Source organism: Apis laboriosa, unplaced genomic scaffold (genome assembly GCF_014066325.1).
Source record: "Apis laboriosa isolate Shangri-la unplaced genomic scaffold, ASM1406632v1 scaffold4_cov146, whole genome shotgun sequence".
Lineage (NCBI taxonomy): Eukaryota > Metazoa > Arthropoda > Insecta > Hymenoptera > Apidae > Apis > Apis laboriosa.
In genome coordinates, this window is record NW_025223501.1 from 2378373 (window position 1) to 2393336 (window position 14964).

Genomic DNA, 14964 nt, shown 5'->3' on the forward strand with positions numbered 1-14964 from the left:
AAAAAAAAAAGAAAGAAAAACACGTGTGCATCTTATCAAAATTCTCCGCGTTTAACCAGAGTCAAAGGAAAAGATACGAACTATTGTCGTGTTCGCGTTCGTGTCACGTTTTAATTGATAATTTCGATTGGAAATGAGGCACGAACACGAACGTGACTATAACTACGAGACTGTACCGGTTTAAAGAGAGCCTTTCCCGAGTACGAGGGAAAAAAAAAAAAAAAAAAATGGGTATTTTTACAAAGGCAAAACGTGCAACGTATAATATGATCAATTATGGCAAAGGCTTAACGTTCAAAGGTGATGGTATCGCGATAAGAGATTGACGATTGACTCGATCGATAAGTAAGGAAAAAGGGATATCTTTTGAACGTTTCGTCTATGAATTAAATCAAATTGGATTTATCAGGTTTGACAGGGAGACCAAATGTTGTTTTACATTGAAATTTTCAGGGAGCATAAGTCGCAGGTGAAGAGGCCAGGTATGAGCGAGGAAGATGGAGATACAGGAGCGGACGAGGTTGTCTCTTTCATCGATTTGCCGAACAACCTCACAAAGTTGCCCGAGAAAGGAATTTTAAAGAAACACGGTGGTTATGGTATTGTAATGGTTGATGAACCTATACGAATAAGTGGGGCAATAACTCACTCGTAAAGGGGAATGCAACGAGCTCGAATTTCTCGCTTATTTCTAGAATTAATTTCTAGGATTCTGAATCTAATCGATTAATGCAACTGAATATTTTTGTCAATGAAATTGTAAAAAGAAATTGATTTAGTATTTCTCAATCTATTATGAATAATTCTATTTTTTATGTATAATATAGTAATTTTAATCTATCAAATTTCTTTCGTTATAAACATTTAGATCGCGATACCAATATAAATTTATTCGATCATGTGATAAAAAGAGAAAAATTTATCGATCGAGTACAAAATTATTTTTATCAAATCTTCCAAAATTTCGCCCTATCGTTACAAACTAATATGTTGGAATAAAAAAACCAATCTATAGATCAAAATCGACTTTAACCTCAAATATTGCAAAATTTTTTCATTGTGAACATTTAATTTATCGTGTACATGTCGAATGACAAAGAATCGAGAAATGCTAATTTATCGATTGAGTAAATCGTATCTGTCAAATCTTCCAAAATTTTTTGCTATCGTTACAAAAAAAAGAATCGAAAAAAAAAATACAAAATTTCTCCATCTCTCTAAATCTCTCCATCATAAATATTCAAATGACGACATCTAATATAAAAACTTTTTATCAAATCGCAAAGTGACTAGCGGCGAGAAAGCCTGATTTATCGATCGAGCACAAAATCGATTTTATTCAGGATCACCGTGTAAAAAAGAAAAAATCGAGCTACTTGCATCGACCATACTTACACACGTATTTAACCTCAGATACATCTTAGACAAAGAGCGCAAAAATATCGATCGTTAATTGGAACAATGATTAATTAAACCAGGTATGGGAGGAGGGGCGGTAGCCAGCGTGGAACGCACTTTGGATCAACTGAACGGTTACCACGAGCATATTATCGAGGCGTTGAGGATGGCCGCGAATCAACGCGAGACATCTGGAACAACATCCGCTCCAATGGACGACGAGGCCTTGACGGAACCTCTGACCGAATTATTAACGGAACCTCTGCCAGAATGTTATCCCACGGATTCGTATCGCAAAGACATCATAAAGCATATCGACAGCCAAGCGGAGGAGGAGTACGAGGAATACGTGCCGTCTTGCGGTGTGATTCGTATACGAAATCTGGAGGATTTGATCAAACAGCTGGAACGGCACTCGGCGCGTAACAGAAGTCCAAGCGGATCCGAGGACATGAGGATGTCCGAGAGCGAGGCAGATCGTCCCTACAGAAAAGATTCGTCCGTTTGTAGCGAGTCTTCCCAAGGGTAAGAACTGATAAGCGAAAAATAACAAGCTTCGCCATTGCTTCACGTTCATATTCGACGTTCGCGTCGCTTGTTACCATTTCTCGATCTCATTATCGTTCTTTGGCAAAGCTTCTCTCGATAAAGCGAGTTACAAAATTCGATTTAACGATCGTTTCCTTCAAATTTGTATAATTCGTGAATTCTTAAACGGTGAACTTTTATGTTGCAAAAATAATCGATCTATCGACGATGCCTTTGCGAATTTTGATGATTTTTAAATGCGTTATGTATATAGAAGAATTTTGAATAATTTTTTATCGTATTTAAAGATGGTTGATATTTAATTTTTAAAACTTTTGCAAAAAAAAATGCTGTTATCATTGTTTTATATTCTATTTTCGCATTTTGAAATGTCTAAACTCTCGATAGATATATTTAAATTTTAATGTAGTAGTAGCAAACATTTCTTGCAAAAGTTTCGAAAATTAAAAATCAATTATCGATTATGCATAGGAAAAAGTTATTTAAAATTTTGTCCTCTATAGCATATTTGAAAATCATCAAAATCCACAAGATAATACGTCAATAGATTCATCATAAGAATATTCGACTAGTTTGTGAAATTCGAGGAATAACACATTTCTGTCTTTTATTAGACGATTCCGTTATTTTTCTTTAATATCCGTTGTTTGTTAAGATTTGGAAGGGATCTTATACTTTAAAAAGTTTGTTATTTTAATTTGATGATATAAATTAAATCGAATATATTTTCGGGAATGACTATATATGCGCATTGATTGATTTTCCTGAATTTGAACAAATTGTCTGAAGAAACAAATTTTCTGATTGGCTGTCATCTCTAAAAGCGACACGACACATTCAAAATTGCAAGATAAATCTACAGAGCTATTTCTCTCGTTTATCTTATTCGTTCTGAACGTACTGAATCAGACAAAACTCACACGCTGGCACCTCACAACTCACTCTCTCTCTCTCTCTCTCTCTATCTCACCATCGCATCTGTTACTACTACTCTTATCAGTGCGTCGTTGCTTACTTTTTCTCGCCAATACACACACAATGCTCATAAATGCACGTCCAATTTATTATTTACATGTTTGAAATTACGCTAAAATTAATTAAAATATATCGTATGAATAAAAGATTTTTTGATTTTTTCCTCGATTCGATACATTTTTTTTTCTTGTATAATTCTTTTACGCTTACAAATCAATACTTTGTAAAAGATATGATTCATTTGAACTCATTTTAGTATCCAGACTCAACCTCAATTCAATTATGGACATGCATTTATAAATTATTTACTCTACATTTTTGTATCTTTTGCTTCCTAACTTTGCGCATATATATATATATATACATATATTACAGCTAACAGATATCATAATACGTGTATGAATACAGTAGAATTAGCGTAGAATTATATACGTTACAGGCGAACGCGCGATCACACGGATAATTGGTAAAAAAAAAAAAAAAAAAAAAAAAAGAAAGAAAGAAAGAAAGAAAAGTGTAAGCGAGTTGACTTGCATCTTCCATAAGTTTCACATGCAGAGTCTGTTTATACCGTGTCCATCTTGAAACTTGCTACTACATTATTTGGGATATTCGTTTCTCGATTCGTTTTCGTTCGTTGCACGAAAATCTAATCTACGCGGATGGAAACAGGGAAAAAAAGAAACACGATAAAAAAAAGAGAGAAAGAAAGAAACAAAGAAAGAAAGAAAGAAAGAAAGAAAGAAAAGAAATATTTAATACTTCTTAAGGAACTGATTCGATTTCCTACGTAGAAGCAGAAGATGTAGCCGCGGCCGTGACGATACCTACGGTAGATATTGTCAACCATCGTCTCGAAGTCCTTACGGGACCCATCAGCACACTCAACACTCCCATCAAATGTACAAGGAGGAGGGTATCTATGCAACTGCCGACCCTGACAGAGGCTCAAATACTAGGGGTGAAACGCCCGATAGTGAAAGGTATCGCAGATTCTTTCAATACGAAACGACGGGCTTGGTAGATTGACGTTCGGTACGAAGACTACTGTGCAAATATCCCTCGCAATCCTACGAGAAAGTTCCTCTACGCCAGTGGTTCCCAACCCGTATGGGTCGCGATCCCCTTCAGTCAATTGTTTTCCAAGCACCGCTATAACGTCATTACGTATTTAATTTATTTAATTTTTATCGATATTTCATATTATTTAAGAATAAGTACCACTCGATCGTTCAAAATTTTTTTTATTCTTAATTAAAGGGAGGGTTATTTGTACATCATAAAAGGGGATCGTAACTCGGAAAAGGTTGAAAAACACTGCAATATCGCGTTCCGCGATTAGTGTTGGGAATCGAAATTTCCAAGAATCTTCCGAGTATAATACATATTTATTATATATATAATAATAATTATAAATTATATATATAATATATATAATTTATTATATATATTATATATATAAATAGAGCATATTCCCGTATATATGTAATATAGATATAGTGATCGTATAATTCCCATCACTATAATGAACGCACATTCAGATAAGGATTGGTGCATGCCCAAGCGATAGTACGCTTTAGGAGCAAATTACTCGATGGGTATACTCGATGGGTTTATTTAATCGACTGAAATCGTTTCAAAACATCCATCCATCCATGTTATCCCAAATGTCGAAATATATTTCTGAAAGTCGAAACGGAATATAAATAGACTCGGCATAATCGGTCTTTCACATCTAACAAGATTTTGCAAGTCCGTTTTTAACCGAATCTTCGAATAACACGATCGTAAACATCAATTTTGACTATTTGTCTGTGATTTGAAACAAATTTTTATTTTATTATTTAAAAAAGATTATTATAATTGGTGAATTAAAATAGAAACTTATGAAAAATAAATCTTTCGATGTATTTTCTTCTGGATTAGTACGAGATTATTTTTTTTAATCAAACCATTTTTTAAACTATTTATCAAAAACAATGGAAGAAATTATTTTAAGGATTAAACTTCTTTGAAAACGAATAAAACATAATTAATTTGCGCTAGAAATTTGTAAATTTATTTTATATTGAATACTTTTTCAAAAAATACTTTTTCTTCCAAATTTTTTTTCCCAGTGATAAAATAGAGTTTCAAAAAATCAAATTGTCAAACAGTCAAAATTGAAAAAATTCGCTAAATTGCAGAATTACGAATCGATATTATAATTCTATCGATTTTGTCAATTTTATAAAAATCGTACAACGTCATTGCTTCGAGTTTCCACAGAAGACAGAAGAAAAGAGGAAACGTTCTGACAAAATTCTACACACCAACTTTCGCATGCTAATTTTATTGTTTTAGTTGCTTGTGCAATGCGCTATGAATGTGCTGCCATCTACAAGACGCGATGTTACTTCTCTTTCTAAGCTCAGAATGGCCAGAAACTTTGTAAGCATTTATAGCATATATCCATGGCAAAAGCGATAGTGGAAACTTGCGAGTTACGCGATGTCTGAAACTTCTCGATTTCAAATGCAAACAAACAATTCTTTTCTTTTTTCGGTATGAATTTTTAAGCAAAATAAATATATATATATTATACTTGAAACATAATTTAAAAAGTGCTAGAATTCCGCACTTATCCTTATCTGAATTCTTTTTTTATTAATCATCGCTTTAATCGTACGATAAAAGAACAAAATTGTAATATACATATGTTGTACTTTCAATATCGTTCGTAGGCCGCAATTGCAAGGCTTCGCACGTGCGCAATGGTTAAAAAGCTTTCTATATACGTAACACATGGGTGCTTATATGCACGCCTTATTCTTTCTCAAAAATAATATGTATTTGATGGTTAAATTGATAAAAACGTGTGCATAGATTGCTCGGTATATATAGGGTTGGTTACCTGGACATAATCTATATTATTTTCGTTATTATTTAAAACTTTCTTTTGTCATAAAGAATACGATTTTCAAAAGATCTCAAAATAGTTTTTTTTGAATTTTTTTTTTCTATATATTTATGATTTTCTCTTCTTAAAGTTTTTTATTTGTTTTTTGAAAAAAATATTTATCAAGACAAATTCTGATACAAATAAATTAAAAATAATTTTAATAATTTAAAAAAAAAACAGAAAAATTATAAAATTCGAATAGAAATAATATTGAAAATAATCTTAACAATTTAAAAAAAAAAAAACAAAGAAAAAATAGAATTATAAATATATTGGATTACACACTTTTTAAAATTGTAAATATTATCTGTAATAAAAAAAAGTTTTCGATTTTATTAATATCGAAAATAACTGAAATAGACATGTCACATGGTCCACCCTATAGATTCATGTAAAAAAGCGTGTATAAAGAACAAAAAAAAATCGAAAGGTAAGTGTAAGGATGGGGAAGGAGAATTGACGATTAGGAGCTTATCGAAAGGTGTAACCAGCGCGTACCGCGGCGTGTGTTTGCAGCATTAGTGGTCGTGGAATAGATCCAATGGGCTCGTGTAATCTTGTTATTTTCTAGTGATGCATTTATTCAAGCTCAACAACTAGCCCGACGGACTAGTGAGGACGGAGTGCAACACCGGCCACCACAGCAGCCGCCGCCGCCGCCGCCACCGCCGCCACCTGCAATGACTGGTAGCACGGTGCAGTTGCTGCAACTGCATCATTCTCGAGAACATCGTCAACAACCGCAGCAACAGCATCATTGCCACCATCACGCGCAGCAGTCGCAGCCTCAGCAGCAGCAGCAGCCGCAGCCGTCGTCACAACAGCAACATCAACGTCAACAACAACAACAACAACAGCAGCAGCAGCAGCAGCAACAACAGCAACAACAACAACAACAACAACAACAACAACAACAACACCAACTGCCGGTGGAACAACTGCCAATACAGCAGCGCGGCTATTATCCATCCCCACCCTATACTGATAACGGTCTCGAAAACGACGAGACTGAAAATGCTCAATCCCACCAACAAAAGCTCCCCGACGTTCGTGGAATCGATGTTAATCACTTGCCTAATATTAACAAATGCCCACTAGACGATAATTTTAGTCTAGATTGTAACATAAATAATGGTTCCCCTAAAGAATTAAATACCAACAACACTAGTGATAACGAAAATACTGCCCTACTGCCCCCTTCGCATTTTCCTGAGTACAAGCATTGATAATTATTAATCGATGACAGATAGTGTCCATAAAACATAGTGGTGTGATTTAATCTTGAACTCGCATTTTATACTGAATAGTGTAAATAACGATAAACTATTGATCGCAACATCAACAACAACAAAAACAACGTCAAACAGGTATTAAATTATATGAATTAAAATAATCTATATGAAATGTTTATTAATAAACATTAGTAAAGCGATTTACTCGAAGAAACATGTTGCTATTATTCAATATATCCTCTTCCTAAAATTTTGAACAATTTTTATTTCAATTATTTGAAATGTTGGTTTTTTATTTGTGCATTATCTGAAAAAATATGAAAATTATTTAAAAAGAATACATACTATATTCAGAATTTAATATATCTAATATCAAATATATATATATAAAATATATTTATATCTAATATCTATTCTAAATTGAATTTTATTTTTTTTATAAATTGACAATCTTTCTTGTATCTCAATCTTTTTTGTATCTCAAATTTTATTATTTTATTTAGTAAAAATATTTATATATATAAAAAAGTATAAGATGTATAAAACAATATATATCTTCATTCCTATTTTCTTTCTTTTAGAATTAAAAAATCCAAATTCCTTCAAAAATATATAATTTATATAAAAAGTAAAAAATAAATAGATACTCATGGATTATTGTTCCATTATTCTTATTTACAATTTTCTTACAAACTATGAAACTGCAGATTTTTACAATCAAAATTTTAATTCAAAAAAAATTTTCCAGAAATTTCACTTTTATTAAGCATCATTCGCGAACATGCTGACTCCATATATAAAACTTTCAAATTTTCGAGATCCATTCGAGAATCGCAGATTATGTTCTTCGATTTATATAACCAACTTCAAGGTCTTTTCTATAATTCGATTTTTCTATATATCGATTATGATATAAGTTTTAAATTTTATATTAATTTATGTAATGTTAACAAGATTATTTTCATTAATAAAAATAATAATAATAATATATTTTTAATTCAATCCTTAAACATGATACCAACAGAATAGAAATGAAAATTATATTCTTATCTTATTTATAAATATATTATTTATTAGAGCTTTATTATTTTATATGAAATTTTTAAAAATTATTGATAGTCTTTATTATACTTTTATTCATTAACAATCTTTAATGACAAAAATAAATTCTTTAATTATGAAAATCCTCTCCACCAATAAATCTGAAGTCAGTCAGATGCAAGATATGTATATAGTTATGTAGGTGCAATATTAACGGTGTTCAACTTGATTAGTTAGTAGCACTAGTAGATACTTTCTCGGATTACATGGTAGCAGAGGATAGTTTCAGTTGGAATCGTGGTTACCGATCTTTGTTTCTTTAAGCATAGATTGGAATTCGAGAACAGTGTGGTCGATACTCAGTGCAATAAAGAGAATAGTTGATAAATTTGATCGATGTTATATGCACTTCCAACGAAAACAACAAAACATGCCACCGATACGCTTGTGAATTGACTGCACGATTCATGCAGATTCGTCGTTTAGTTATTAAAGATGTGCGTCACAAAAGTTTGAGCCTCATCGTACGATGCAGTCCATTTATTGGACCGGGAGATTGCTGTCTCGGGCGATATGGAATGGCATATCAAATTATACAGCTTGCGCCGATCCCAATGTGAATAAACGTCGCGAAGCATCTTTCATTTCAGCTGTGTGTGGTTTTCCAAAAGATTTTGCACGAGGACGTATACGTAAGGGACAGTTCGGTGATGATGCATGGTTTAGTGCCAAATTCAAAACTGTTGAAGTAATAGGTAATATTAATTTGTTGAAACTATCAAGAAATAATCAAGTTCATTATCTTATATTTACATATAACTGATTTTATGAGATTCGTATAAATTTTGTATTATACATTTTTATTTCACTTATCAATGATAATTTTCTATTAGAAATCTTTTTATATTATTGATTAATAATAATATATATAAATATATTCAAATAAGTCTAATGTTTGATAATTCTAAGAATTTGACAATTCTTTGGATCTTTTAGGTGTAGCAGATGGTGTAGGTGGATGGAGGCATTATGGAATCGATCCAGGAGAATTTTCTAGTTTCTTAATGAGAACTTGTGAAAGACTGGTCTCTATGGGCAGGTTCACACCTTCTGAACCAGCTGGTTTATTAGCACGTAGTTACTATGAATTATTAGAAAATAAACAACCCATATTAGGTATTAATATAACTTATGTTTTATAATCTTTTCTAACATTTTAGATTAAACTTTATACTTAAAAAAAAAAGTAAAATAAAAATTCATTAATGCAGTTATATGATAATATTCCAGGTAGCAGTACTGCATGTGTCATAGTTCTCAATAAAGAGACAAGTAGCATTTATGCAGCTAATATAGGTGATAGTGGTTTTGTAGTTGTAAGAAAAGGAGAAGTAGTTCATCGTTCTTCCGAACAACAACACTACTTTAATACTCCATTTCAATTGTCTCTTCCACCTCCAGGACATTCTGGTCTGGTGCTTAGTGACAGGTATTAGACTATATAAAAATATATTGCAAATTTATATTTAATACAGCATTTTCTTAATGTACCTTTATATTTGTGTTTTATATCTAGTCCAGAATCTGCAGATACTTCAAGTTTTGGAGTTGAAGATGGTGATGTAATTCTTTTAGCAACAGATGGGGTATTTGATAATGTGCCTGATCAATTACTTATCACTGAAATGCGTAAAGTTCAAGGAGAAAGAGATCCTACTAAGATACAAGGAGTTGCCAATTCGATAGCTTGGATGGCTCGTAGTTTAGCTTTTGATGGCGCATTTATGTCTCCATTTGCCCAAAGTGCTAGAGAGAATGGAATTGATACTATAGGTATGTAATTATATTATTCTTTAACTATTATATAGAATTATTTCAGAATTAATATCAAGTACATATTTATAGTGTACATAAATTTTAATAAAAAATATAATCAATTTATTCATATGATACATTTCACAATTTTTTATAGCTTATGTATGTATGTATCTCTTTTACTTTGGTAATAATTTTATAGTAAATTAATTTTTGTTCTATATTTTTTTTTTTAATTAATTTCTAATTCTTATATCTAGAATAAAAAATTTGTACAAATATGTTGTTTTTCCTTTCCCTTTTTTTTTCTTCCTAATTTTTCTAAACAAACAAGTAACTATCTCTTAATTGAAACAAATCTTATTTAATCTTATTTTAGTAATTTTTTAAACAAAGATACTTCTGTTATTTATTTTAGAATAATCGAGACTAATTCAAAGATTAGTATCTATATATACAATGTCTCTTATATTTTTTAGGTGGTAAACCAGATGACATTACAGTGCTTTTAGCAACGGTGGCAATATAATAAAGTATGTACAATAGAGTCTTGATCATTGTATTATAGTCCATGTCATTGCGTATATGTAACTAGTTATACATCATTATATCCCGTTATGATAATCATTTATTATTTAAATCTAAATAAATGGTTTTGTAAATCATCTTCCATTTCAGTTAGTCTTTTCTATATCCACCATAAAAGAAAGTTGCTTTAAAAAAGAATATTAATAATTAAATTCTTTTTGACTAGCAAAAATTTGTATATAAACATATAGATTTGTTTAAATATATATAAACAAATAATTACAAAAATTTTGTAATTTTTTACTGATAATAATAATACATATGGCACATAATAATGAAACGCTGTAATGTATCATAAATAAAAACTAATTATTATTTTGTAGGATTAAAAATATTCAAAAAATTATAGTAAATTTCAAATGAATCATGTAAAAATAAATGTATTCAAAGTTTAATTAAAATTAAATGCATTCAACCATTTGTAAACCACTATATATAGACTAATTTATATAATAATAATTTCAAACTAAATTGAACCATTTTATTTAATCGTAATGGTCATATAAATAACATTTTTACCTAATATTTACAAAAGAGCTATTATCTAGTTAAATTTCCAAGGCTTTCATTGCCTGAATTCTTGCAGTTAAAATTGTTAGTCTTTAGTATATTAACTGCGTTTTTTTTGGAATATATGAAAACTATTACCAAAAACTTATATAAGTTATATTTTACAAATAATGACATCAATTTTATCAATATATATCGTGCCGATTTTCCAAAAAGATGCAAATTACACTCAAAAATCTCTCACAGTTTTAACTATTATCTAGTAAGTCATACATAATCGTTCAAGTGAAAATTCTTTATAACACTTTGGCTTTTTGCCGACATACAATTTGTCACAATAAATTTGACAAATTTATTTTATATTAGAATGCAATCATTTGATAGATAATATGAATACATCACAGTGTAACATGTAACATGACATATCAAACTAAGCAATTAATAATAATAATTATTTTACTATAAAAAAAAAAGAAAAAAAATACATTCATCTACAAACTATGTAGTCTAATATTTTATAATTTATTAATATCTTTTTCATTCATATTCATAAAGAAAAAAAATATCATTTCATGCTTAAATCTTCTCTGATTATGAAATTATATAATAACACTGTATATCTTGTAACATTATTTTTAAAATGCCCTTAAAAAAAACTGTGATGTATCCTATTATTTACAATATTATATATTCTTTAATAGAAATGGTATAAAATGTATTATTATATAATTAAAAAACATCAGGGATTATTTATAATAGGAGAATAAATAAAAGTATTTACATCATACGATTATGTAGGATTTTTACAATAGAATCTTTTAGAATCAGGGGTTTCAATTTTTATGCTTCTGCAAACAGTAAAAATAGTATTATATATTTTATTATACAAGTTTTTTTTTTTTTTTTTTGTTTAACCAAATGTTACGCAGCAAGAATGTAGAAATTGTAATTTTCTATGTTTAGTTAAAATTTTACATTGTATCAGGCACAAGATTGTAGTAAAAATTTATATTGTGTACAATATAATTGCGAAAACAGTATTTGAACAAATCTCATGACAAATAAAATATTTAGAATGAATTGTAAAAGAAAACATAGATTAAGACTTATAAATAAGAAATATAATTTTATTTTAAAGGTATTTTTAATTTTGTACTATATAGTTATTTTGAAAATTATAATATATTTGTTACAATCTATTTTAATAAATAGAAGAATATATTTTAAAATATTTCATTTTTAATAAATGTGTTATGAATATGAAACTCTTTCGTATTCTCGGAAAATCGTGAGCATTATAAATGTATCACAATAGTCGATTATCTGAGAAATACTGTTTTCATTAATATATATTACTTGCATAATATATTTTGAAATAGATATAACTATTACATTTAATACAGAAATTTTTCTCTGAAAAATTGTAACCCCTGTAAAAAATTAGAAGTCTTATCTTTGTTATAAGTTTCTCATTACATTTTACATAATATCAAGGCTGCAAATATTTAGTTTTTTTTGTTAGTAATTTGAAAAATCAAGGAACAATGTTGCATATATAGCAATATAAAAGTTTACTTGATATGCCAATTGGTAAGAGATGATTTGGAAGCAGAACCTTGACTTTAGAATCATTGCATATTGGCTTCTTGACCCCAATTAAATCCACCAGGACGATCTTCAGGAGGTGGAGTATAATCTGGATCTTCTGGATGTGCGTCAAATAAAGTTTTTCTGTAAACAAATAATAAATCATAATTGTTGCATATATAATTATTGCAACATAATATATATTATAAATTTAAAATTATTTTGTTCTATTAACTTACAATATTTGTGGAGTTTTAAGAACACGAAAACCTCCTCGTAAACGTGGAAATACATCTTCTGCAAAATAATACATGTGTCCCACAGCCATACCAACTAAATCTACCCAAATTGTATTACCAAGAAGTACAGAGAACCCAAGAAGCACCCATGGTAAATATGGTGCCTATTAATAAAATATATTTAAAAATAATTTATTTTTTCCAAGACAGTTTAAAGAAAAAAAGTTGGAAACTTACTTGAAAATTTAAAAGTCCAAAAAAGTTTAATCTAACAAATGGATTTCTTCGGGACCAAACATAAACCAACATAATTGTAAGTGCATGGCCCAGAAATAACAAATTAACAAAAAATGCAAATGTCTATAATATGCTTAGGAAAATTATATATATATTACATTTATTTTATATTTATTTGGAGAAAAAAATTTATTTTAAAAAAATTAATATGATTAAAAGGATACAATCATACATATACCTCCAAAAATGAACATCATTACAAAATCAGCTGTTCTTCTACGAAATGATCCTTCTTCTAACATTCGACAATATCGATAAGTAAAGATCATATTGAAAAGAAAATTGAAACCCATATTTCCAAGAAATAAAAATGTAGTGATTAATCTCCATAACTGAAAAAATATTTACATTATTATTATAAATAATCTAAAATGATAAAACTAAACGTCTAAATGTCTAAAGACTAACAATTGAAATTGATTTTTGTTTACCTGATACTGTTCAATGATTAATGTGGGATTAAAATACAACCGAAATGGAGATACCAAATCTAGTTGCTAAAATAGAAAAATAAAATTTAATATTTAAATTTTCAAAATCCTACATATATAAATAAAAAATTATAAGAGAAATATTTTACAAACCACAGCAAGAGTTGTGATGACACAAGCTGTTGTATAAGCTCGTGTCACCACAGGTATTTGCATGTACTCTTGCCGGAAAGTTTGATAGGCCATTGGTGTATTATTATGATCTTCTGTACACCTAAGGACCAATTTTTTTTCTAGACTCTCCACCTCTATAATCTATCATCACATGTTGTTCATTACTATGCGTTATCTAAATTTAATGATTACCCACATCACGACAAATTTGTTATGTTCAGTTTCGTACACGTAATACGTGAAATTAGTTATAATCGAATAACATGAATCTCGATTTTATATACTTATCGATAGTGATTTCGTGGCCTTTTCGCATTCGCGAAAATGTAACAATTATATTATATTTAATTTCAAATATAAAAATTAATTATTAAATTTCAAAAAAATTGAAAAAATAGATATTTATATTTATTATATATTTTTATTATTAATAGTAAAAAAGTTTTATAAATATAAGATTTTACATTGTTAATTTATACAATTTAATTATACAATTTTTTAATCACGTGACACTTTCTAGAAACAGTTTATTCGTAAATGTAACTTTAATATTTATTACATTATAATTTTTTATTATTTAATGTTATAATGTTTTTTATTATTTAATGAAATAAAATATATATTTAAACAAAACACTGCCCTCTATAAATCTTTAAAGTAAATAAAAAAAAAAATTTCTAAAATTATACATTTTAAGAATATCGAAGCACTATCTAGAGTTGAACTTGAACAAGTAAAACCAATTACCAAATTATAATATTAAAAAATCTAAATTCTTAATTTCTAAGCTGATTTTTAATTTTTTTAGAATTAAAGATTTAAAAAAATAAAGAAAACCAAATTTTTGAAATATTTCTATCTTTTACTTTTAGCAGCACAGGTGCACGCTGAAATATTTAATTTTATTGAATATTTTTTTTTTCTATTCTTTATATTTTTGTATATTTAAAGGTTATAATTTAACTCAATTGCATAAAACTATAATTATATGTCAATTTTATTATGATTTATATTATATTATATTTATATTATTATAAATTTTATATATAATTATTATAATTAAATATATATATATTTTATACATGAAAATATTTTATATTTCTATATTTCTAAATATTATATTTTTTTCTATAAATTTATGAAAAAGTTTTATATCTTTATCATATGAATATTCAATCATTATTTTA

General features: G+C 28.7%; 3 protein-coding genes across 19 annotated transcripts in view; 2 read left to right on the forward strand and 1 right to left on the reverse strand.

Moving 5' to 3' along the window:
- The window catches only part of LOC122717253 (disintegrin and metalloproteinase domain-containing protein 11), an 80246-nt gene extending 72946 nt beyond the window's left edge, over positions 1-7300 (forward strand). For 11 of the 17 annotated variants that reach the window (XM_043941130.1, XM_043941135.1, XM_043941140.1 and 8 more), the window contains 4 exons: positions 454-599; positions 1479-1923; positions 3717-3905; positions 6435-7300. In XM_043941130.1, coding sequence (XP_043797065.1) covers positions 454-599; positions 1479-1923; positions 3717-3905; positions 6435-7089 — 1435 coding nt within the window. In that variant the 3' untranslated portion in view covers positions 7090-7300. Of the gene's footprint in view, positions 1-453; positions 600-1478; positions 1924-3361; positions 3906-5265; positions 5353-6434 lie in introns of those variants that run through there. The other 6 variants (XR_006347176.1, XM_043941133.1, XM_043941134.1 and 3 more) reach the window with 6 other exon arrangements.
- Positions 7301-8367: 1067 nt separating this feature from the next.
- On the forward strand, positions 8368-10616 carry LOC122717050 (protein phosphatase PTC7 homolog). The gene is made up of 5 exons (XM_043940735.1): positions 8368-8891; positions 9133-9312; positions 9427-9625; positions 9713-9969; positions 10431-10616. The coding sequence occupies exons 1-5, from the start codon at positions 8666-8668 to the stop codon at positions 10478-10480; spliced, it is 912 nt and encodes a 303-aa protein (XP_043796670.1). The 5' UTR covers positions 8368-8665; the 3' UTR covers positions 10481-10616.
- Positions 10617-11705: 1089 nt separating this feature from the next.
- LOC122717073 (derlin-2) lies at positions 11706-14130 on the reverse strand. Its single transcript, XM_043940791.1, has 6 exons — positions 13757-14130; positions 13604-13669; positions 13337-13504; positions 13113-13235; positions 12876-13039; positions 11706-12780 (listed from the first exon to the last, which is right to left on the reverse strand). The coding sequence occupies exons 1-6, from the start codon at positions 13847-13849 to the stop codon at positions 12678-12680; spliced, it is 717 nt and encodes a 238-aa protein (XP_043796726.1). The 5' UTR covers positions 13850-14130; the 3' UTR covers positions 11706-12677.
- Between the last annotated feature and the right edge of the window lie 834 nt (positions 14131-14964).

Coding starts and splice junctions, on each gene's coding strand:
- LOC122717073 (XM_043940791.1), bottom strand. CDS start 13,849: ATGGCCTATCAAACTTTCCGGCAAGAGTACATGCAAATACCTGTGGTG. Junction 13,505..13,603: donor TAATCATTGAACAGTATCAG/GTAAACAAAAAT, acceptor ATATTTTTTCAG/TTATGGAGATTAATCACTAC. Junction 12,781..12,875: donor CTTAAAACTCCACAAATATT/GTAAGTTAATAG, acceptor ATTTGTTTACAG/AAAAACTTTATTTGACGCAC.
- LOC122717050 (XM_043940735.1), top strand. CDS start 8,666: ATGCAGTCCATTTATTGGACCGGGAGATTGCTGTCTCGGGCGATATGG. Junction 9,313..9,426: donor AAATAAACAACCCATATTAG/GTATTAATATAA, acceptor ATAATATTCCAG/GTAGCAGTACTGCATGTGTC. Junction 9,626..9,712: donor GGTCTGGTGCTTAGTGACAG/GTATTAGACTAT, acceptor TTTTATATCTAG/TCCAGAATCTGCAGATACTT.